The 25918-nt window shown below is 37.7% G+C and overlaps 1 protein-coding gene across 2 annotated transcripts in view; it reads left to right on the forward strand.

Annotated features, from left to right (window-relative positions):
- Reln (reelin) overlaps nucleotides 1–25918 on the forward strand; it is a 452281-nt gene that overhangs the window by 356276 nt on the left and 70087 nt on the right. For both annotated transcript variants that reach the window (XM_077796721.1, XM_077796720.1), the window contains exons 28-38: nucleotides 238–470; nucleotides 6619–6776; nucleotides 8541–8748; nucleotides 9975–10051; nucleotides 16102–16260; nucleotides 16450–16638; nucleotides 17206–17479; nucleotides 19873–20013; nucleotides 20120–20297; nucleotides 23521–23605; nucleotides 24535–24717. In XM_077796721.1, the coding sequence (XP_077652847.1) occupies nucleotides 238–470; nucleotides 6619–6776; nucleotides 8541–8748; nucleotides 9975–10051; nucleotides 16102–16260; nucleotides 16450–16638; nucleotides 17206–17479; nucleotides 19873–20013; nucleotides 20120–20297; nucleotides 23521–23605; nucleotides 24535–24717 (1885 nt within the window). The remainder of the gene's footprint in view (nucleotides 1–237; nucleotides 471–6618; nucleotides 6777–8540; nucleotides 8749–9974; nucleotides 10052–16101; nucleotides 16261–16449; nucleotides 16639–17205; nucleotides 17480–19872; nucleotides 20014–20119; nucleotides 20298–23520; nucleotides 23606–24534; nucleotides 24718–25918) is intronic.

Genomic DNA, 25918 nt, shown 5'->3' on the forward strand with positions numbered 1-25918 from the left:
CCAAGAAACCCATAAAGTAGGTAGCTTGTTCAGGTTTCTGCTAAAAAGTACTTGCTGCTTGTATCCACCAACAAATCCCAGAATTTATGGTAGGGCTTTGGTTAGGATTGAGCTGCACAGTCTTGACATTGTGATTTCATGCAGACTGAGTGGAAAGGGCTCCGGCTGCTGTAGTGCCTAATTTGTTGGATGATGTCTTGGAACCAAAATCTTGTGTAATTCTGTCCTTTTTAACAGCTAAACATAGGATGTGCCAATCAGTTCAGCAATACTGCCCCAGTTCTTCTTCAGTACTCTCATGATGCTGGAATGTCCTGGTTTCTGGTGAAAGAAGGCTGTTTCCCAGCTTCTACAGGCAAAGGATGCGAAGGGAGCTCCAGGGAACTGAGTGAGCCCACCATGTATCATACAGGGGACTTTGAAGAGTGGACAAGAATCACCATTGTTATTCCAAGGACTCTTGCAGCCAGGTAAGGTAATCTTTCTTATTATGTACCACAGCTACCATTTCATGGGAACATTTATTTATCTCAATAGCTACATTTCAAGAATTTCAATAACTTGGAAAAATTTATATAATGTGTCTGTTTTTCTTCAAGTAATGACTTAGAAGGTAAAGAACTCTAGGACAAAATTGCACTACACATATGCTCACACATACTTGTAATTGAGACGGATCTGCTCACTTTCCCATTAATTCATTCAACAAAGATTTATTGCACACCTACCTGTGCCAAGTACTGTTCAGGGCATTGAGTAGACAGCAGTGAACAAAAGCCATTGAAGTCTAAAGAGAGTTGTCAGGCATCATTACATCAGGCTTTTGCCATTTGTAGATTTTTAGTGATTTAGTGCCTCCTTTTGAGGACAAGTTGAGGTATCTTGCAAAATAAACGACCCCTTTAAATGACCATTAAAACAAATAATAAGACAATAGCGAGAAAGAGTAAAACAATTGATGAGGGAATTGGAAGTGAACCCGTTTTATTAATAGGGCAACAATTTGAACTCTTAGCTTCCTGGAAGCTAGAACAAAGGGGGAAAAATATAGCACAATTTAGTTCTCATTGTTAAGTAAAAAGAAGAAAAACAGAAATATTCCAATTTTTAAAATGCGCTTTTTTCCAGGTTCAGTTATTCTAGAATTAATTCATAGCATCTTTGTACCAGATGGCATAGGTTACACAAAGATGGTTATCTTTAACTCTATCATTTAAAAAAAGAAAGAAAGAAAGATTCTTCAAGTGAACACTTCTTTTTCTATTTTATTTTTTGTAGTTGTAGATGGACAGCATGTCTTTATTTTATTTGTTTATTTGTATGTGGTGTTGAGGATCAAACCCAGTGCCTCACATGTGCAAGGCAAGCGCTCTGCCCTGAACTACAGCCCCAGCCCAAGTGGACACTTAATTGAATTCTGGAATGTAACCTTAACTGTAACTTAGTCAAGGCAGCTGGGTTCAGAGCTGAGATGATATAAAAAGTCTGTTTGCATTGCTTCCTGATGATGTAGCATGTGGTTGGGATACTCAGTAGGGTAATTAAGAAATATTTCCAACTTTCTTCCTTCCTGGAACAAGGTAGGGTTATACTCTCCCCCCACAGCTTTGAAGTTTTTCATGGCCTAATGAAATGTGAATGGACATGAAACCTGACTTTAAGAGCTCATGTGCATTTTTCTATGTCCCTGCTTCATAGAAGCATCACTGAAACAAAGCCTGCATCACTCTGGGTCCCTGAGTATCTACAATAACCAGACTTCCTTGCCAACTTACACTGGACATGCAAGAAATCAACTTTTGTTTGTTTAAACTACAAGATTGGGAGTTGTTGGTTACCACAGTAACCATTTCACCCTGACTGATATAATAGCAGATGCTTAGCAATTTATAAAAGTGGCTTATTCATAAAATTTTTAGAGACTATTCTGTCTGTGAAATCTTTCACCTAATTGATCAGAAAATTTGTTATGCATCATTCAGCTAGAGAAGCTGGCTGTAGTCTCTGCCTCCGTCATTACTTAGGCATGCATACCTTAAAAAATGACACCTTCAATGTTCATGTAGGAACACTTCCTAAAAAAGAAAGACACTGATTTGGTCAAAGATGTGAAAGTTTCTGTGTTAGTCTGATAAACCTTGAAACATAATCTTTAAACACCATCTATTTCAAGACATAGCCATTAAGCTATTTCAATCAGTAGATCCAAGTCAACTTATAAGTAATTTTTGTCTTCATATGTCAGTGTTCTTTGTAGTTTATCAAAGTGAGACTGAAATGCTTTAGGTATTTGATGTTCAGGTAGCAGGGTTGATGAGTCTACCTCTTTTAATGAAATTAAGAATTTGGCAGTATGCTTTAGTTAAAATACAGATCTAGCCAGCGACTGTAACACAGATGCTTAGCAAGATTTAAACAAAGTAGTTCATTCTTTCTTATATCATGGCCCAAAGATGAGCAGTTCAGAGTTGACAGGTTGACTCTGACATCCTGAGCATATGACTTCCATCTTTGGAACCGAGGCAGCCATTCCAGATTTTGTCATCTCCTAACCAGTGAAAGGAAAAAGAGAGTCAAGGATGCAGAGATACATTATTATTTTCAGAATTCAGCCTTACTCTTTATCTATATTCCTTAGCTGAGCCTAGGATAATATTGTGCTGTTATTTATTGTCAGGCAACACACCTCTACAAAGCTTAGTGACTTAAAAAAGCAATGATTTATTATCTCTGTTGGTTTGTGGGGTTGCCTGGGCAGGTCTACTTGTCTCTCTCCTGGCCTCCTTCATGTAGCTGCATTCAGTTGATGAGTCAGTGTCTAGGAACAGCTGAACCTTCCTTCCTTTGTGGTCTTCTTCCCAGTATTTTTCAGTTAGGTGGTTCCTGAGTCCCAAGGAATCATCTAATTTGCCACATCTTGCCAGTCAAAGAAATTTACAAAACCAGTCAATATGCAGAAGGTTGGGAAATAGACTCCCCTTTTTTGATAGGAAGTACATAAAAGTCACATTACAGAGAAACATGTACAAAAGGAAGTGTGATTAATTGGGAGAGATCACTATGGTTACAATCTAACATCATCTGTCCTACCTCTGGTCACTCAAATCTCTCCCACATGCAAAACACATTCACTATCTTCCAAGACCCCCCAAGGTCTTAGCCCATCACAGTGTCATGTACTCACTCCCAAATATTTTGATCTATACCAACCTGTAAAGTCAAGTTATCCACCTTACCCATCCCCAATATAAAAGGGTGAGATAATGACAGGATAACTGTTCAAAAAAATAAAAACAAGCAAACAAAGAAAAACACACTAAAAAGCGGAGGTGGAGATCTGAGGCACACAGCAGTCACTACTGGGTCATAGGAATTCAGAAAGCCAACAAGTGGTTTGTGAGTAGGACTCCCTCCTCTCAGAGCCAGGCCTGCGATAGGAAAGTTTCTTTCATTAAGACAAATCTCTAATTCATTGTTCTTCTCAGCTGTTGCTTCTACCTTCTGGGCTTCATCCTCTGAACCACCTTTCCTTTTCCATAAAAACCTGTCTGTGTTTTCTGCTAAATAGGGATCTCATCCTGCTTCTTGCCCATCACAAGCTGTGCCCATAACAGTGCCACCTTTGCCTTCCTCTCCCCATGATTTCTGAAACCATGGCCTAACCACAGTTCTTCCCAGGAGAGGTGTAACTAAGGAACATCAAGTGGTACATCTTTTGCTACAACAATAATATCAGGGTGCTGGGAGACATCACTGTAATAGCAGATAATTGCAAACAGGAGCCAAGGAACACCAATCTGGCTTGATTTCTCTAAGCCCAGAAATATGGAGCTGAAGCTGTAACTACAGTTGGTTTGATGTTGGGTGGAATAACCCAATTGGTAAAGCTACATGTGAGAAGAAAGAAAAGATCATCTTTAGCATCACAAAATGAGCCAATAATTTGAGGCTCCCAATATATCAGTATTTTGTTGGACTTCAGTTTTTAGAAGAATAAATCTTCTCCATTAGAATCCAGCTTCTTCCTGCTTAATTTGGATACTATCCAGTTTGCTGGTTGATGGCACTTGTGATGAAGAGCCCTCTGCTAAAGAATAGTAAATATGTTTCTACTTTACCCCAAGTAAATGAGCTGTTGTTGTTCCTTCTGCAATATGTTAAACTCAGATATCTCCAAACGCAGTGTTCAAAAGCTGAGAATTCTACTCGTTAAAATTGGAGCTATTTTGCCATGAGGCAACATGCTTATAACATTGCTCTTTCAGAAATAATTCTAAGCCAATTTTCTCAAAGGAGCCCTTTGTGCTTCTATTAATTCACTTAGTTCTTGCTTACAGAGGAGAGACACTGGTGTTGATAGGTCTCTCCCAGATCTCAGAGGCCTCCCTATCCAGACTGTATGCTTGCAAGTCTGCTCTGAAACAGGTGTCTGCATATCACAAGGTGGCCAGCACCTTGCCAGGGTAATTTTTCCTGATTAGGAGGGGATAAACCACCTGGGAAAATAAAGTCTAAAATAATTAGTGAAGAAAAAAGACAAAGACAGAATTATAGTTGTAAGAAGCTTGGAGTGCCTGTTAGATCCAGCCCATACAGGCGCTGGAGCTGAACAACTAAAATGGCTCTGGTAGTTTTATTTAAGGGGGTATATCAAAGGCAGGGATAAGGTTAGGGGTGGAGTCTTGCTTCATGATGTCTTGCAGTCAACAGGGTGATTGGCATCTTGGCAGGTTATACCCATCTCTGAGAGGCTGAGTGGCTACAGGAGGTCACCCCGTCTCCAGTGCTGTGTAGAACATGGCAGAACTGAATAGAAATTCACATGGAATTATTTTAAACATTAAAAAAAAGAAATTCACATGGAATTGTGTGGTCTTAACCAGCAGGATTGCCACTGGAAGTTCTCTGATACCAGATTTTCCTATTCATTGGCTGTGATGCCAGTTTGGTCCACACATAGTCCATGGATGTGTCTTGACACCATTGTTTAGTATTCTAAAGAAAGTCTCAGGGCTGGGGCTGGGGCTCAGGCTCAGCGGTAGCACACTTGCCTCACATGTGTGAGGCACTAGGTTCAATCCTCAGCACCACATATAAATCAAAAAAATAAAGGTCTATCGACAACTAAAAAATTAAAATAAAAAAAATTTTTAAAAAGAATGTCTTCACTACCCACCCCATGTGCATCTCTGCACAGAACATCAGGTACGCAGGAACCTTCCTAGTTTGGAGATGTAGAGGCGACATCTCTGAGCTGTGTGGTGGTGGAAGGGTGAAACCAGTTCTCCTGTTCATGCAGGCATCCTCCAGACAAAGGTGAAAACTAGAGAATGGGACAAAAATATAGACCCTTCTTGCTAATCCTAAACAGGAAAAACAAAGGGAAAGTTTTGTTGGGTGATTTCAATAATTCAAACCACACTATGGTTTACTTGCATATTTACATAATTACATAAGTTAAACTCTTTCTCCTGAGTCATTACTTCCTCCAGATCACTTCCAACCCACTTCTGGACTATCAAGTCAAAGATCTCTCCTGCATGCTCTCCTAACTCTGTTCTTCTTAGCAGTGGTTATCCGTGTTATAGATGTTCATATCTTTGTTCAAGTGCTTGATAAGTGTGTCTTATCCCTCGACTGTGGGCCACTCACAGGCAGGAAGCAAGTCTGGATGTTGCTTCCCTTGGTATGCTCAACCCCAGCACAAGGCCTGGCATATGGCAGGCACTCGATAAATGTTGGTTTAATGAAGAATGTTGAATGAACATAATGATCAGAGATAGGCAATTAACTACAAGGAAGACTCCTTTGTTTCTTTGTGTGGCTCTCCAAAATAAGTTAATGCTGTTTAGCAGGAGATCATGGTTCTATATCCTACTGTGTCTCCTTGAAAAATCCAGAAAGGTACATGCACCCAAATAACATTAATAATATTAATGATTTCAGGCTGGGGTGTGGCTCAATGGTAGAGCACTTGCCTAGCACATGTAAGGCACTGGGTTCCATCCTCAGCACCACATATAAACAAATAAATAAATAAAGTTATGTCCATCTACAAGTAAAAAAAATTTAAATATTAATAATTTAAATATTAATAATTTCTAATTTAAAATATGGAATCTAGACATTCTTATTAGCTTAGCTTTGGCCTACTTACTTCACTCTGGTTTTTATTGATTACTTAGAGAACCTAGGATGGAAAATTATGAAGGTAAAAACCTATGATGTTTCTGGCCATCAAAAATTTTATGTAGGGGCTGGGGTTTATGGCTCAGCAGTAGAGTGCTTGCCTCACACATGCAAGGCCCTGGGTTTGATCGATCCTCAGCACCACATAAAAATGAATAAATAAATAAAATAAAGTTTAAAAATTATGTAAAAAAATAATAATAAAGCTTCTGTACCTGATATCCTCTTGGTATTGAAACATTTATGCTGGGGGAAAAAATCAAGAAATTGTGAGAAAGATCTCAGAGAGACAATTTATGAAGGTTACACATGGGGTAGAACATGCATGACATCAAAATAAATATTAAATCTCTCTTGAGTTTTCCTGAACTGTCTATATCCCAAGGCTGTGTGTGAGGAAACAGATGTGGGTTTTTTTTCTCCCAACAGCAAAACCCGATTTCGGTGGATCCAGGAGAGCAGCTCACAGAAGAACGTGCCTCCATTTGGCTTAGATGGAGTGTACATATCTGAGCCTTGTCCCAGTTACTGCAGTGGCCATGGGGACTGCATCTCAGGCGTGTGTTTCTGTGACCTGGGGTACACTGGTAAGGCCATATACATGAGTTTAATGGTTTGCTTGTATAATGTTCGTCTCTAGTCAATAATTTCATGTGATTCTTTCAAAGAAGTTGATGCTGACTTTATTCTTCTTTAAGTCTAAGAATTGTAAGATTTTGCCATTTAGGAACATGAGTTAAAGATATTTTATAAGGCTGGGGTTGTAGCTCAATGGTAGAGCACTTGCCTTGCAAGTGTGAGGCACTGGGTTCAATCCTCAGTACCACATAAAAATAAAATAAAATGAAATAAAGGTATTGTGTCCACAAATAACTAAAAATAATTTAAATTAAAAAATATATTTTGTAGTTTGAAGCTGCTTAAGGAAGAAAATATGATGTCACAAATTTAACTCCCTAGAGATTTATTATTAATAGCAACCATAATGAACATTGCTTGGGACCCTTCTTCATCCTAAGCACTAAAGTAAGTGCTTTTTATTTCACCTCATTTAATTCTAACATAACCCCTGTGCTGCAGTACTATAAAATCTACTTACATTTGAGGAAACTGAGGTACAGAAAGACTATACATTTCTTCAGGTCACACAGCTAGGAGTTGCTAGAGTTGGGCTTCAAACTCTGGCAGTCATTCTCCAGAACCTAAACATAGGCTCTTAACCACTTGGCTGCAGGGTCTCCCTGCGCCCTTTACATTGCTTTTGTTTAAAAAGAAATATAATTGTAGGGGCTGGGGCTCAGCAGTAGAGCGCTCACCTAGCACGTGCGAGGACCTGGGTTCAATCCTCAGCATCACATAAAAATAAAGATATTGTGTCCAACTACAATTAAAAAATAAATTTAAAAAAAGAAGTATAATTGTGTGCATTTAAAGCAAAAATACAACTTATAAAATAATAAATGGAAGACTTCCCAAAGAAAGCATTGCAAAAGAAGTATTTTCTAACCACAGTCACCTTTGAATGTTACTATAAGCAAAAATGAAAAGGGAACTGAGATTAAAGAGTAAAACTGAAGAAAACATTATAAGCTTCAAAATCATTTCTGAATTTTTCCTGGGAGCAACTTCAAAGGCTCCTTCCCAGCTTGTTGTGCTCTGGCCGCCTCTGGCACATAACCAAAGGCAGACTCGCTGTTGCAGGCCTTCTGTGGAGAGTGCTGTCATTTATAGTTTCAGAGGGTGGTATTTTTTTTATTTAATCCAGGACTAATTTCCCTTGTTGATCCTCTAATAGAAGGACAATAAATGAATAAACTTAACTATGGACAAAATCTACTTCTCAGTTTACACAGATCCTCTGGTTAGCAAGAACTGTGGAGATGCATCATTCCCAAAGTCTATCATTATTAAAAAAAAATGTAAAAATACAGAAGCAGAATAGCATTTATTTTTATTTTTTAGTTATAGATGGACACAATACCTTTATTTTATTTATTTAGTTTTATGTGGTGCTGAGGATCAGACCCAATGCCCCATGCATGGTAGGCAAGTGCCCTACTACTGAGCTACAACCCCAGCCCCAGATAGATTTTTTAAAATTTATTTATTTTTGCATTACAATTCTTAATACACCATGATATCATAAGTTATCATATCTCTGGTTCAGAGTAGAATTTTTGATGATAGTAGTGATAATAGGTTGTCTTTCAGGCAGATCATTGTAAGATACAAATTTCTATGTAGCTTCTTTCTCCTAATACCTGTGGAAATTCTTTCTTTGTCCATGTATTGAATATACCTTTTCATGTTTAGTGATTCCAACAAAGCTCCTATGTTTTTTTTCTCTAAAGCTGCACAAGGAACCTGTGTGTCAAATATCCCTAATTACAGCGAGATGTTTGATAGGTTTGAGGGGAAGCTCAGCCCTCTGTGGTACAAGATAACTGGTGGCCAGGTTGGAACTGGCTGCGGAACCCTTAATGATGGCAAGTCTCTTTATTTTAATGGCCCTGGGAAAAGGGAGGCAAGAACTGTCCCTCTGGACACCAGAAATATCAGGTAAGTTATTAGTTGGTATACTTCTCCATGAACATAGTATGGACCACACCATGTGGCCAACCTAAAACATTCTGTTTTACTATGGAGAATTGATATTTTATATCAATTTCTATGTACAGATTAATGGTTCTATATACAGATTATACTATGTAAAATTGAAGCATATCCTTAGCTCAATAATTAAATAAATGTGTACTACAAAAGTCATACCATAATTTATCAATCAGCATACAGGAATCACCGAAGCTTATACACCTAGTATATATTTAACTTGGTTTCTAAAGTTATTTGTAATTATTAAAAAAAGGTCCTTGATATTATACTTGTATGTGCTGTTGAAACAAAGATTTTTTTCAACTTTAAATTCCATGTCTGAAAATGATCCTCATTTATCTAAATTTATTAATCATCACTTATTGAAAACTACCCCAGAAATTTAAAATACTTACACTGTCACCTACTGGTAGTATAAAGAACTGTTTGGTTTTTAAGGTCAAAAGAAGTAATAGTAGCACACCTAAAATAAAATTCTGCTCTTTTCCATCCATTAAATTATTAGAGAACAGGTAGAAAAGGACACTTAAACCTGGGTTTCCCTTTTATGTGGTTTGCTGACTTCAATCTCTTTACATGTCCTTCCACATTCTTTTCTTATGTCAAACAGTCTTACTTATGTCAAACAGTCTCCTCTGATTGCTGTACTTATGTCAAACAGTCTCCTCTGATTGCCATGGACAGAGTCAAAATTACATAACACTGAGTGAGACTCAGTTGTGAAAACTTTAGCCAACTGAATCTAAATCAATAATAGATAATTATCTGGCCCTAAACAAATATAGTGTTCAACTTCTTAGTATTAGATATTTTTTTTCTCTCTCTCATTTGAATGTCCAGAAATGGTCTTATCTAGATTTAAGAAATTTCCCATTAGAGTATATCAGACCATCACAATGAAAGGGGATTAAATTGTTTTATTTCTTTTTTTAGATCATTTTACAAAATAAGATAAATGACCATATTAATTAACTTCATCTAAATAATTAGAGTTAACTTATTACGATATGTACTTATTTTTGTCTGTCATATGTCCCTTAGGCTTAAAAGTAATACTTAAGAATTACAGAGTTTTTTCTTTCTATGTCAAAATATAAAGGGTTAAAGCTCTTCTAAGAATTCACCTATTTGTAAGTAAACTGAGGGTTTTTTTTTTCCTTCTCCTTCTCCAGGCTTGTTCAGTTTTATATACAAATTGGAAGTAAAACTTCAGGTATTACCTGCATCAAACCAAGAGCTAGAAATGAAGGTAAGTGGGTATATTTCCATAGAAATGACAGTTTATATAGGCAAATTAGCCCCTTTTCTACCCAAAATTTGGTCTGGATTATACAAACTGATACATTACACTGAATCATGTCTTGCCTTCTTTTATCCTTAATGGAAAGGGTGACAACACAGAGTCATAGTTCAAATGTTTTATACAGATCCTTAGGCCTGAAAAATACCATGACTGCTCTGAGTGCAGGTAGGGTCAAAGTTCATTTGCTTTAGAGAGCTCAATTTCATTATAAGTCTCCACTTGGAGGGGCGAAAAGGAAGTGAGAATTAAAACTTGTTGGCATAGGGCATTATTATTATTTTTTTAATTGTTTTCTTTAATTTTCTATTTTTATAATTTTTTTCCTTTTTATTGGTTCTTTTTATTTATATATAACATTTAGGTTCATGTTGACATACTTTTTATTGAATACAGATTGAACTCTACTTCTGCTCCTCAAAATTCTGTAGGAATCCTTATGTGAGAGGAACAGTTCTATAGATATTAACTTTTATTAAAAATTTATTAATTAATTTTTCTTAATGTCTATATAACTACAGAACATTAACTTTTACTGAGCACCTATTACATGCAAGGCACTGTGTCTGAGTCTTTTACTGGTGTTAAATTGTTTCATCTCCATGGTATTCCTTTGCTGTCCCTAGTATCATTATTAATCCTATTTTACAGGTGTAGACACTGAGACACAGAGAGGTCAAGTAACTTACCCACAACCATGCATTTAGTAAGTGGATGAACAAGGATTCAAACCACTCACATCAGCTCCCCAATGTATACCTTAACCATCATACTATACTTCCTCTCTCCTTACCCTGAATCCTCACTAGGCTCCTTACCATCTTCTGCCCCCAAAAGACTCAGTTCTGAAAGAAATGCAAAGCCTTGAAGCTCTGCAGATAGAATGGGATTCTTTCAGGAACCCAGAATATGAGGTGGTTCCTAAAACTCCATAGTTTTCTCAGATGGGTTCTTCTCAACAGTGTGGCCTCAGAAACAATATGTGCAGAGTTTTACAGGATTATTATCTAAGTGTGTTATTATGTCAGGTGTGACTGTGTAAAACATACTGACTTAAACAGCACCTGTTAGTCAGCAGAACCACTAAGAGCGCTGTTCATCAACTCAAAATTTCCAGTAACTGAAAGCTTTAATGACTTCTGAGCATCTCAGTACTTTAGTCTAGTGATTATCCAAATCATCTGTCTACTAAAGTAGCAGTCTGGAAATTTGTATAGAATATTTGCATTCTTTGATTTCTTCTACAGATATTTATTGAGAATCCATTCTAAACCAGACACTGTTCTAGGTGCTGCAGATACAATGTCACCGAAACATAGATGCATCAGTCATGATGAGCCAGGCTCTGCTAGAATAAAAACCCTCTACCTACGTATGGGTTAAAACAAGGGTTTTTTTTTCCTTGTGCTACATTTTCTTCATGGGTCATCCGAGGTCCTCATCCCAGCTCACAAGATCGTGAAGCATCTACTGGGTAGATTCTGAATGTTGTCAGCCATGTCAGTGAAGGGGAAGAGAAGAAAGCACAAATCTACCTTGTGTCAGGAGCAGCCGGGGTAATACTAATGACCACCTTCAAGGAACTTAAAATCTAGTGGAAGGAGTCAGATCACAAACAATAAAGAAAAGAAATAAGTCAGAAACTGTTAGCTGATAGGAGTTAGACAGAAACAGGTTGAGCTGGAAAGTAAACAATACCAGGTGAGGTGCCAATTTAGGTAGAATAGTCTAGGTATGACTTACCAAGGAAGTGACATTTAATAAATCGAAATCTAAGGGAAGTTTACATGCATGGCTCTTATGGAAATTTCGTATTTGTACCCTGGTTTTTATATAAGCAAAAAAGCAGAAAGAAAGAAAAAGAACCTGAACCTAGCCCAATAGGAAGCATCTGCTTATCATGGACATGATGCTTTGCTCTATACTTAACTTCTGATTACAAGTGCCGTTGTCTGCCCTGTGGGGCAAATTCCCCTTAGGATCCCTTTAGGAAGAAGTAACTTGTTCCCAGCTAGTCCTGAACCATTTTCTTAGACTCAATATGGGCCATGTAATTCACATCCCACAGGCATTTCTCAGCCTTTTATTGAAAACTGGTTGTTAACATGTAAATCTGCCTAAATCCTTGAACAAATCTCTTCCAGTGATGAAAGTGAAGATTCTTTACTTACTCAAGCTGAAGCATCAATTTACATATTTGGAATTAAAGTCAAAATTAGGCTGTTTTCCATAAGGCTCGGCAGAATGCAGATGGAGTTGTAGTTTAAAAGGAGAAATGTTTTACATGCCTTAAACATTCAGTAGATGAGCTAAAATGGCTTGGTTTATTCAGATGTACAATGTGTTAGATGACACAGCTAATGAGGCTGAGCAACTGATATCAAATATGGATATTGCTCTTCCCCTCTTCCATTCCTCCACCACGCTCTCTTACTTCTCTGGGAGGCACTTCTTCATTGTCCTCTGGAATTGAGGTTTCATCCCTGTAGATCTTGATGCTGCCGGAAGGTATATGTGACTCTCCTGAAGAAGCTAGTGAGGAGAGGGAAAGGAGCGGAGACCCAGGGAAGGACGTACCTTCTGAGCCATGTAGCTCCTACTTTCGGTACACCTGAAATCATTTGGGATTTGCATTTGTTAAAATGCAAATTCTGATTGAGTAGGACTGGGGTGGTATGCTCCATAACAAATTATCCTAAAATGGAGTAGCTTCAAACAACAAACATGTTTCTGTGAGTCAGGAAGTTGGGAACAGCTTAGCTGAGTAGTCCTGACTCAGGATCTCGTATGAGGTTACAGTTGAGACAAAGGCCAGGATGGGGGCAGTCATTGGAGATGTAGTCTGTTTCCAGGATGACATACTCACATGGCTGTTGGCAGAGGCTTCCGTTCTTCTCTGGCTTTGGCAAGAGGCTTTAGAGCTTCTCTGTATAGACCTGTCCATAGGTTGCCTTACTTCACTGGCTTTCTCCAGAGCAAGGCACCTGAGAGAAAGCAAGGAAGAAACTTACACTCTTGGTAGGAGGGGGATCAAACCAAGGTGTCACTCATGGTAGGCAAGCGCTCTACCACTGAGCTTCAGCCTCCCACCCCAGATGCAATGTCTATAATGACCTAGTCATAGAAGTCATACTCCATGGCTCCTACCACACTTTGTTCTTTAGAAGCAAGTTACTAAATCCATCCAACTCAAAGGGAAGAGAATTAAGCTTCATTTTTTTTAAGGGAGGAATGTCAAAGAATTTTGGACGTATTTTATAAATCATCACAGATAAGGCCTGTTCCAAGGTGATGCAGGTCCTGATCTTGGATTGTGCTTTGAGTGGAAGGGAAGAGAAGGATCAGTCAGTGAGATTTTATTCTCAGATGCTTCATTTCTGGATCTACCTTCTAAATAGGTCACCTTCAAACAGCTATCTTAATACTCTCTTTCTCTTCATAGATACACACACACACACACACCTTCATCTTTCTCATGGTATTAAATATAAACCATAATAATACAAATTAGTAGACACAAGAAAACTAAATTTTGACATGTCTACACTCTTATCCATCCTTTACACTACAAAGTCAATAGGAGATAATTTGAGCAAACATTAAGGGTTAGAGACTAGAGCTTTTGCCAGACAGTCCTCAACTTGACTAGAATAAAGACTAGAAACAGCCAAGATTCCATTTTCTTCATGACTTTCCCTTCCCCAACACATGGAAAAGCTCCAACTCCTATCCCTACACCTGTGTACAGCAAGCTGTCTCCCCAAAGACGCCCTGTGCTTCAAGCCATTTTTATCCTCTCATTGTTTGGTAGGTTCTTCTATTTGAAATTTAGTAGATTTAATTCTTTTGAGATTTCTAATTTTTAGCATATATATGCTTTATTATTATTTCTGGCTTTATTCCTTGTCAGACCTGGTAACCATAATTCCATATGCTATTAATTAGCATTAAACAGCTTTCATTTGGCTATATTTTTCATCCTAATATTTCTTGAAACTTTATTTTAGTGAACTTTTATTATCTAACATGATAAAGGGATGGAGAAGTTCTAGTCACTCAATAATAGGGAAATTAAAATGTTACAGATACCAAAAAGGATTTATAGTTTTCCAAGAGTAAGAATATAATAAAATAAATATAACAAGTATATTTTTACTGAGCATAATTTCTGTGAATTATGAAATTATTAGAAAGTAGTTCAGTGTCCTTGTTGAGGGCCACAGCCGAGTCGGGATGACCGGGATGACGCATGGCATTTTTGCCAGAAGTAGTGGTTGAGAGGTGACGCCAGCGAGCCATTAAGATGATGACTTTTGAGTTCTCTCGGAGTTCCTGTTGAGTTCCGATTGAGCTCTCTAGGGGATTCCTGAAGAGTTCGAATTGGTTGGGGAAGTGCCAGAGGAGGGATATTCTGGTTGGTGGTTCCTGGAGGAGCCTCGTGGCGTTCGGGGAGAGTTCCCGGGGAGCATGTGTGGAGTGTGCTGGTGGAGTTCAGAAATAAAGTTTGTTCCTGCTCAAGTGGCTCATGATTTGTGCCCAGCCAGACTGCGGCAGTCCTCAGTCATAATTACTAATATGCTGTTCCTATGCAAAGTAGGCATTTAGATAGGACCTCTGCTCCCTCTCCTTCATATATTTTATATCTATTTTTTTCCTAAAACTGGTGCTGAATTACACAAATATCTTTTTCATGGTTAAAGTGTGGCAAAGTTTATAGGAACAAAAGCACTCTCAAGATGGAGGGGGAGAGAGTGGGTCATCTCTGAAAGGAGAGACCAAAGACAATCCTCCCTCCCTGATAGTCTGAAATTGACCAAATTGTGCCCGTATACATATATGAATATACCATAGTGAATTCCAGCTTTACGAATATCTATGAAGCACTAATTATAAAACCTAAATAAATAGAAGGAAGACTAGCAGGGTAGAGGAAGGGGTCTGGGGGGAGGGCTAGGGGAAGTACTGGAGACTCTTGAAGTGAAGCAAATTATATTCCATGATGTATGACTGTGTCAAAAGGAGCCCCAATATTATGCATAACTATAATGTACTAATAAAAAGTAAAGATAGCCAGGAGTGGTGGTGCATACCTGTAATCCCAGTGACTCTGGAGGCTGAGGCAGGAGGATTGTGAGTTCAAAGCCAGCCTCAACAACATCAAGGTGCTAAGCAACTCAGTGAGACCCTGTTTCTAAATAAAATACTGGGGATATGGCTCAGTGGCTGAATGCCCCTGAGTTTAATCCCTGATACTCCCCCCCCCCCAAAAAAAAAAAGTAAAAGTAAATATATAAAAATATTTCTGGGTGAAACAGCAGAAGTAGCACATGAGGTCCTTACACATTAATTGCCAAGATTGTGTCACGCTATCGACAGGGAGATGTGTAGATAGGATAAGCATCGGGAAAAAAGAGTGACAGGAGAAAGACAAGCACAGGTCACACTGGAGAGAAGTATTTCTGCTTCGCTATTTAATCATTTGACCCTATTCAAGCTTCTTTAATTGAGATCTGCCAAGTGCAAAATGCTAGTTAAAGAGTCTTAGAAGTCCAGACTGAGCAGAGCTTACTGCCCGATGCTTTGGCAGCAGAGTGCCTCTTGATTTTGTGCCAGGAAGATTGAGATATTTCTTCTGAGTATATAATAATGACAGGAGACTTTGTCATGTTCAGGACAAAATCTAAAATTCAAGTACATGATCTGGAGCGGGGGTTTTTATGGTCCCCTTACCAACCTGCTCATCACTCATACAAAGCTGAGTGGTCTTTAAAAGAGCTTATGTATTTTTGGTCTCCATTTACTGGGAGTCAGTGCATTAGAAACTGTCAAGAAATTGATGAGCCTTCGGGTCCACTAATTCATTCCTTGGATGTTAGATGGATGTGCTCTCATTCCATGAGATTCAATTTGAAGTTGCTGCAGTTTTGCCATTTAAAAAATACTGTTCCTTGCCTCTAGGAAAGTTGTCCTAGTAACTGAATTTATGTCTTATAACTCAGGGCTTGTTGTTCAGTATTCAAATGACAATGGGATACTCTGGCATTTGCTTCGAGAGTTGGACTTCATGTCATTTCTGGAACCACAGATCATTTCCATTGACCTGCCACGGGAGGCAAAGACACCTGCAACAGCTTTTCGATGGTGGCAACCACAACATGGTAAGTCATTGCTCATCCCAATTTTGATGGTAGCTTTCAGATTGTATAGCATCCATATCCATCTTATATTATGTGTTTCTTAATTTGCTGTCGATTTCTAGACAATTCGATTTAAAATCATGGTCACAAAGATATTCATATTGCTCTATAATGAACTTTCTCCAATGGCCTTTATTCATCTGATTGCAGGGAAGCATTCAGCCCAGTGGGCTTTGGATGATGTCCTTATAGGAATGAATGACAGCTCTCAAACTGGATTTCAAGACAAATTTGATGGCTCTATAGATTTGCAAGCCAACTGGTATCGAATCCAAGGAGGTCAAGTTGATATTGACTGTCTCTCTATGGATACTGCTCTGATATTCACTGAAAACATAGGTATATATTATCACTAGATAAAGGAGGATATTTCATTAAATAGAGAACTAAATTAGCTAAAACTCAAAAGTAATTCTCTAATATAAAACTGTGTGCCTAACTGCTTTTGTTTAGGGAGGCTCTTGTGGGATCAAAATATTGTCCTCTGAAATAACTTAGTGAGCCCAGTGACTCTTTTGTTAAAACTGCCTTTCAGCGAACATAATAGGAAAAAGATTTCTTAAAGGCGGGACCAACATATCTGTATGATGGCATTTGTGTGTTTCATAATTTGCAAAATTATAAACTTGACTCTTTATCAATCCTTTTAAGATGGTAAGACTTTTCAAGTCGGCAGACTTCCATATTTCCAAGTCTGTGGTAACCATATAGAAACAGTAAATGTGACAAGAAAAGTCAAAGCCCTATGAGGCACTAAAGATGCGTGATTTTTGTTTACTATTGAAAATATTGATTGTAGGCATAAATGACAAGTAAGAGTACAATTAAATGCTACCACTCAACTCCACCCCCCCTTTCTCTACCTCTCCCCCCCCCCCGCCTTTTTTTATTTGTTTATTTTGGTAGGAAAACCTCGTTATGCTGAGACCTGGGATTTTCATGTGTCAGCATCTACCTTCTTGCAGTTTGAAATGAGCATGGGCTGCAGCAAGCCCTTCAGTGCCTCCCACAGTGTACAGCTCCAGTATTCTCTGAACAATGGCAGGGACTGGCATCTTGTCACTGAAGAGTGTGTTCCTCCAACCATTGGCTGTCTGCACTACACAGAAAGTTCAATTTACACCTCGGAAAGATTCCAGAATTGGAAGCGGATCACTGTCTACCTTCCACTCTCCACCAAGTGAGAATTGTCATTTGGCTACATGTCAGAACTTTAGGTTTCTGTCACCTAATTTGAAAATAATTGTGATTCTACTTGGGGACTCTATTACTCTTCATGATAATTATGCATGCAGTGTGCCAGGAAGAAGAAAACTACAAGGCGCCTTGGGTTGCAGTTTTTACTGCCTAGAGTTCCAGAAGTTTTACAAGGCTGCATTTTTCTATTCCTTGGCAACATGAGGGCTCCCACCAGATTTAGTTTTCATTCTGTTGTAGAAATAAGCCTCTACCCATAAGCCAAACATACCTATTCACATTAAGCAATGTGAAATTATTGCATATCAGAGAGTACCCTTAGCTTCTAGGTTTTTTGGGGTTTGGTTTGGTTTGGTTTGGTTTGGTTTTCTAATCTCAGGACCATGGTACAAATAGAGGGTGGGGTTTTGGGTTTGTTTTTATTTTTATGTATTTATATTTTGAATGCTCATCTTGTCTTGCATCTCTCTTGCCATTCCCAACATTTCAGATCACATTCAAAAGTTGTATTGACTTAGCATAGCACCCATTTTTCTTGTGGAGGCATTTGGGTTATTTGAGGATCTTTCTCTAGGACTAATGTGTACAGCAATGACTAGTTAGAAACTGTCCCATTCTGGGACCATCTCTATCCCTTAGATTTTGCCTCTCCTTTCCTGCAGAAAGTTGGCTTTTGCAATCTCACAGCCTCCTGTATGCACTGCCTTTCTGGTAGGCTTAGACACTGTCAGACCAGGCAAGAGGTGGGAGGCTGGAAATAAGTAATAAATCAGGGCATTCCCCCTCACAAACACTCCCTCATCCCTCAAGTACATCCTTGCCAACTTTTGTGGTTCCTAAATGCCCTGCCATGTGATCCTGAGCCTAGGCACCAGCAAAAATGTCTCTTCCTTATGTCCCTCCAGCTTTGGACTTGTAGTGACTTCCTAACTTTGCTAAACTCTGATTTTCTCACCACTGCTATTGACATCCGAGCTCTGCCATCATCATCCAATTTTTTGCATTAAATTCTCTTGGTGTTAACTGCTTACAGTGGTGTCTGTTTTTCGGATTTAACTGAGATTCATAGATGCACAACCAAACGGCAGGGAAAGTATAGGAAACCAAAACACATTAGCTTTTGTCCTAAAATAGTTCTCTGTGGACCCTTGGAGTTTTAAGTAATGCTTGCTTGTTACTCGCTCATTTTTTTTTTAAACCCAACAAACATGTATTAGATATCGATTGTGTTTTAAGTACTTTGGTACTAAAAGAATAAGCTAAGGCCAGGATCCAAATATATTGTTTAGATAACAGATATCTATAAACAGCTATTTATAATATAAAATAATAACAGGTAATATTCAGAGACATTAGTGAAACATAAGAGAATACTACCTAACTTAGCTTGATGGTATTGACAGGATCTTCCTGAAGGAACTCTTGTCCATCTGAGTATGAGTGAGTAGGGTCTACTCAAGTGACAAAGAACATAGGAGAGCATTCAAACAGTTGTAAGCTAGAACAAAATCCAGTTGCCAGAATATAATTTTAAGACAAGAAATTGGGAAAGATGGGTTGGACCTGGGGAGGGAGTGGATCCTGGGGAGGCTGTATTTGGCTTTCAGTGTGCAGGTGTTTGGTGGAGAATCATTGACAGAGGTTAAGCAGAATAGTAACATGATAAAAGTAACATAATAGTGAAGCCACCATGCTGACAGCTACGTAGCACTAAAAGAAAACTGGTGTGGAGAAACAGTAATACCTGAGTAGTTCAACTTCAGGTGGACCTCATTCCACATTCCAGATAACTAGCAATCTTCTGCCCTTCCTCTGTTCCTCCACTAGGGACTGTTAGTATACTCCAGATAGCAGATTGCAAACACAATGGAGGCTGTGGGAATATATCACACCCTCCTAGTCCTCAGTTCTAGAGAGCCAGAACACCGAGAACCAAAAGAGAAGGCAGAAGTATGACAGGGCTTCATCTACTCTCAGAAACTACTTAGGAACAATGTAATAGGAACCTCACAACCAGAATTTTGTTAGGAGTCCAGTTTTTCCTTATTTTTTTCACCTTTGATCTCTTTCCCAGTATTGAGTAGCAGTAAAAAAAAAAAAAAAAACACTGAAAGTAAAATCTGCATGTATTTCAAAAACACAATGATCAATAGTTCAAAATAACTTTTCCATCTCACACATGTATACGAAAGAAATGGTAAAATATTTAAATAGCATGCTTTCTGCTCCTATTTATGGATCAAGAAGAAACAGCATCTTCTACTCAGTGTAAGTTACCTCAAAGGAGAGTGGGAACTGGACCCTGGAAGAGGGCACTTCAACGAAAAATATTTTGGAAATTATTTGTCAAATCAATGATGTGTTTTCTTTGGTTAGTTCTCCCAGGACCCGGTTCAGATGGATTCAGGCCAACTACACTGTGGGTGCTGATTCCTGGGCCATTGATAATGTTGTACTGGCCTCAGGGTGCCCTTGGATGTGCTCTGGAAGAGGGATCTGTGATGCTGGACGCTGTGTGTAAGTTAATCAAATCGGAAGTTTTCTTTCTTTGCAATGCCACAGGAAACCTGGCATAGTGAACCCATGACAAATGATGCCTTTTCTCCACTCATTTTTTCCTTAGGTGTGACCGGGGCTTTGGTGGAACCTACTGTGTTCCTGTTGTTCCTCTCCCCTCAATTCTGAAGGATGATTTCAATGGGAATTTGCATCCTGATCTGTGGCCTGAAGTGTATGGTGCAGAGAGGGGAAATCTGAACGGTGAAACCATCAAATCTGGGACATCTCTCATCTTTAAAGGGGTCAGTAAGATTCTACTTCCTTACACCACTCCCAGCTGCTACCTTCATTCCCCTTTTCACTCATTGTTCCACACAAATGCATTTCTGAATCTGTTCAGATAGTGTATTATTTTATACGTAGCTTTTGTCTTTTAGCCCAAAACATGTTTCCTCGTCTATTTAGTGGTCATTTTTTTAATGCTCTCTGGGGCATGAAATTTTATTCTGCTTTGGTGATCAAATTTTCCTTACTTCCTGCTGGAATTATAAATATGCATTTAATTCTTAGAATATACTTTCCAGGAATGTAACCTTTCATGTTATTAAGCAGTTGGTTTGCTCTGTTTTTTAATGGTTTTTCTTTTCTTTTCACTTTTCTTCCTGATGATAGAACTTCTTGGTGGTCACTTTAAGAAAACCAAACATTTAAGTCAAGTTAAGTGGCATTCTCAAACACTGTTAGTATATTTTCATATTTCATCCTAGATGTCTTACCAGAGAAATGTTAAGCAATTGATAAAAATCTGTGCTCAGCTGGCACATCTCCATGTATGAATACATGCTACATCCCATCCCTCTCAGCATGGGGAAATTGACTAATCTAGGTGTGCAAATGAAATCGTTGACAAAAATCTGCATGGGTTTATACACAACCTTAATGACTAATACCTAACACTCAGAAAATTAGACACCCTGGAACTTTTTCAATTATAGTTAATAGTTGGCAGTTATCATCTTTTTTGAACCCAAATTCTTCACAAGTTTTTTGATGAGAAAAAGGAAAAGAAATAATTAGGGACCTGAGAAATTTCAATTCCTAAGAATTTTGAAGGACCAAAGCAATTGAGGTAGGACATTTAGAGTGGAAACTTCTGGGGGCTTGGCTTTAGTCCTATCACTAACGAACATCTGATCCCACTGACAGATGCTCTAACTTTTCATGATTCAAAGACCTTTGCCTGATAACTTTCTGACCAGTAGAATCAACATGGTCCTTGAAGTCTACAAACAAGAAAGATACACGGTCCTTTTATATTTTTCCTTTAGCCATCCAAATGCAAGAGCAACCAAGCATCATACGTGTTAGACTTATTATCTTTCAGCTCTGCAAGATGTAGAGGACTCCGTAGGTTGCAGTTTGACCTGGAAAGGCATTCTTGCGTGAAAAGGAAATGATAGTTTCTTTTTTAATGTTCATAGATTCAGGAGTACTATCAGTTATTAAAATAGCTTGTTGGATACAAAAGAATTCTTCACATTTGGCACAAATGGATCACTGAAACTGGAAAGAGGATGATAAAAGAAACATCTGTGTGAACCAAATATGTGTGGCAACAGGGTTTGACAGTTCCACTGTATAAATATCAATATCAAGTACTAAATTATAGACAAATACTGCAAATATAAAAGAAGGTTACTTTTAGATTACAGATTATGGCCACACTTTCAACAAAATTGCTCCTACCAAAAAAACAGAAAATGGATTCTTTTATGGGTGACTTGCATTTGCCCATGGGAACAATTTTATACTTATATTCCTTGATCAAAGGGGCAGAGTAATCATTTCCTTTATCTTGATGTTGGAAAGGCATATTTATTAGCTGAGTCTATCAGCTGTTCACCTCAAAGCTTCTCATTACAAGCCTTCCTTTTAACCTCAACCTATGCATGGCACTGAGCTATAAAAGAACCCACAGCTTAATGCCCTCACGTATAGAAGGAAGAAGGAAAAGATGCTGATACATGAACAACAGGCATTGTTTTGATGAAGCATCATGGACTGAGCAAGGCAGTGAATTATTAGGCATAAAAGAAAAATGAAGACTAGAAATAGAAGGCTTTTACCTGGTAACCTTCAATTTTACCAGTATGAATCAGTGGGGTGTGAAGTTGAGAGGTGGGAATAAATGTGGTTGCTTTTTTATTACAATACCAAACAACTGTCAAATTCGAAATGTAGTATTATCTGGATTTCTTCTCGCCACACCAAGAGATGGCTTAGTAGACAAAACACTGATATCTTATAGAGAATGGAAGATAAGTTTCAGAATCTGACCTATCTGGGTTCCAATCTTACCATTATCACTTATCAACTGTAATTTTGAGCAAGTTACTGTCTCTCTCTGCATTTCAGTTTCTTTTTCTGCAAAATAATAATAGTATCTTTCTCTTAGTGGTACTAGATGCTTTAAATAGCTAAAATGCCTATTTTCAGAACACAGCATGTAATAGGCAGTCAGTATATGATTGTTATTGTGAAAGTACCTTTAACATTTTTAAGCTATTGAAGGTTATGAGCTATAATGAGTGTTAAGAAAAAGAGGGAAATTTGCTCTTTCTAGTTATCATTAGGTCTTGTATTTGCTAGCTGATAATTAAGAAATCAGTTGACAGTGTCCACTCTAAAAGAACTCTAAAAGAACCCACAGTATTATAGTAGTATAGCTATAGACCACTGAAGAGTCACTACAATGAAGTCACAGCTGAGAAACTCAAAAGCCTGTTTAGACCTTGGGACATTTGCATAGCGAGATCTGTCTTACTGGCTGTCACCACAATACTAGGTACACGTGAAGAAAACAACCTTTCAAACTGTCAATCTCAGGCAACCAGAAATAGCTAATTAGCAGAAAAAATTACGAAAGCTAATGTGCTCTCTTTCCTCATTCCTTGGCTTCTCTGCATGAATGCATACAGCCCAGGCCTGGGGACCTGCCTTACTTATGCCTTATTTAACTCGACCAACTGGGGGGTGTTGTGTCAGTCTGAATGAGAGCCTCCTGGGGCTGGCGGAGCAGGCAAGGGAGTAGAGAGTCTCTAAGACTCCTCAGAACCCTGAGAAAGTTACCTATTAGTTCCCGGCCTCCAGCAGGAGCCCTTGGCACATTTTCCATCTGCTTTTCTCCTTACTTCTTTCACAACATGCTGTGATCAAAGGAGGCTATTTTTAAAAAGTCTTGTAGATATATAATGCTATCATTTTGTGCTGGTTTTTATAAAAGTCACAGCAAACTATGATTCCGAGGTGAGACAATGCAATTGGGTTACTCACACACAGGAAATGGAGACCATTATGAGAGAGGGAATGAAGATTGTTCAATTTCTTCTTTTGAATTGGACCAAATTTTGCTTCTTGATCATGATAGGTAATTATTTAACTAGTGCAAGTTAAATGTGTAAAATCAGAGGAAAATAACTTTGCAAATGAAACAAGGTTGCTTGACACATCTGTTTTTGTTTTCAGGAAGGACTGAGGATGCTTATTTCAAGAGATCTAGATTGCACCAATACTGTGTATGTCCAGTTTTCACTTAGATTTATAGCAAAAGGTAAGCTATGTCTAGAGATTTTAATTCATTGTTTTCCTTCAAGAAAATTCTCCAAGCATAATTCCTCCAGAAAGAAGTACTGTACTTAAGGACCTACAAATTTTGTTGTATAAAAGAGCTAATATAAATTGGTGTACATGAATGTTCACAAATGTTCTTCTTTAGTGTAAGATAACTACTGATTTTTAACTGATTTTATATAGCCATAGTAATCTCAATAGTTCCATGGTAGTTAAATTTATCATTATGTCCCTGAGTCTTTCCACCACTATTTTCTAGCTATAAGAGCTTTAAATTAAATTTTTTTAATTTATAAAATTTTGTATTTTCTTTTAGAGATGTGAACTCACAAATACCTACTGTTTGTCATTCTGACTTTTCATGTTCTTTTCCATACTTTTTATTGATGTATTATAATCATACATAATGGTGGGATTTATTGTTACATATTCATACATGCATATGACAGTATAATTTGGCCAATATCATTCCCAGAACTGACTTTTCATGTTTAACTAAATGATTTTCTTTTTTAAAAAATGTCATTGTGGATATAATAAATTTTCAAGTAGTTTTTTGTTTGTACCTCAAGATTTAAATGTTTGAGCCTTGTAAAATTACCATGCCAGTAAAATAAAAAATTTTCAATGTAACATTTCCTAAATGAGAAGTGTGTGGGCACATAGCTAAAAGACAAAGGGAGGTATTGTATGTAAATCCCAGATTTGATGTGTATTTTTTTAAGATACATTTGTATAAAAAAAACTCAGCCTGTCATCACTTTCATATACCTTTGAAGCATTTGAACTATAAAACCTCTATGTAAACATAAACCAGCTCATGCATTGATGCTAGAAGAATAGCTACAAACATACTATTTCCCCATTTTTATCACAATACATGTTATGCCTTTGTTAATTTCTTCCTAGGTACCCCAGAGAGGTCTCACTCTGTTTTGCTACAATTTTCTATCAATGGAGGAATCACTTGGCACCTGATGGATGAATTTTACTTCCCTCAAACGACCAATATACTTTTCATTAATGTTCCCTTGCCATACGGTGCCCAAACCAATGCTACAAGATTCAGACTTTGGCAACCTTATAATAATGGTAAAAATGCATGTGTATTTCTGTGATCAAAATTGCCATTGGAATGTTAATATACTTATTTCTCAGGAGTGGAGAGAGTGTCAACCCAGGGACTTAGCTGTCCACAGCACACGTGTGCTACATGCCTCACTTTTGACCTGTCTCAATGAATACTTAACTTTATGTATCTTTATCACCTCTGCACACTTGACTAGTAAGCTCTCTTGATGGTTAAATACAGCTGAATCCTGACACAGAGCTAATATTCTTTTTAAAACATCCAGCATTATCATTAGGCACTCATTAGTTGTAAGTACATTTTTGTTGAATTCATTTAGGAATGGTTCTGAGTGTGGCATTTCCTTAGTGAAATAGAACATGATAGCAAAACACCATGGCCAAGGGAAACGCACTTAGACAAAGCAGTTCATGTGCCCAGTAGAATATCTTGCCACATACACTTGCTTCAGTGATAAGTTAAAGTGAATGTATAATTTAATGGCATTTTCAAATGGTTACAAAAAATGATTGTAATGTGTAATGTTTTATTGCTTCCAATATTTCTATTAACTGTTGATTACAAAGAACCAGAATTTACTAAATCATGTATGTTGTAATTGCCCAAATAAGCACAGAGATACCACATTAAGCAGAATTCTTTGCAGAGATAATACAGAAATGAAGAAGAAAGAAGTACTTCCATCTCTAAAGTATGAATATCTCCTTTATTAAGACATAAAATTTTAGCTTATTTTGAAAAAATATATAAAATTATGATGGATTTTCATCTAAATTAATTATCATAAATATATATGATATTATATATGATTATTTATGTATATATAGGTCTACAGGTAGATATAGATGTCTTGTGTGTATATATGTGTGTGAGTGTGTGTGTGTGTGTGTATGTATGTGTATCTCCTGTATAATCAACAAATAAAAATACAAAAAATGAATATAACCAGTTCAAAATCCAGAGGCTTGCTGTCTCCATACTATGTTCGGAATGCTCACAGGGTTTTTGTTTTTAATTGTATTACCAGCCACTTCCAAAACAAGGAAACAAAAGAAAGCATTAGAGTAAATTCAACACATTTCATTTAAAGTATTACGTTAATTCTGCAGGCTTCTTTTATAGACCCTTTTTTATATTTTGTGAGAATTGTACTAAATGTAGGAAGAAGCCAGCTAGAAGGAATCTTGACATTTCTACTTGGCC

The sequence above is a fragment of the Urocitellus parryii genome, chromosome 3 (assembly GCF_045843805.1).
Source record: "Urocitellus parryii isolate mUroPar1 chromosome 3, mUroPar1.hap1, whole genome shotgun sequence".
Taxonomy (NCBI): Eukaryota; Metazoa; Chordata; class Mammalia; order Rodentia; family Sciuridae; genus Urocitellus; species Urocitellus parryii.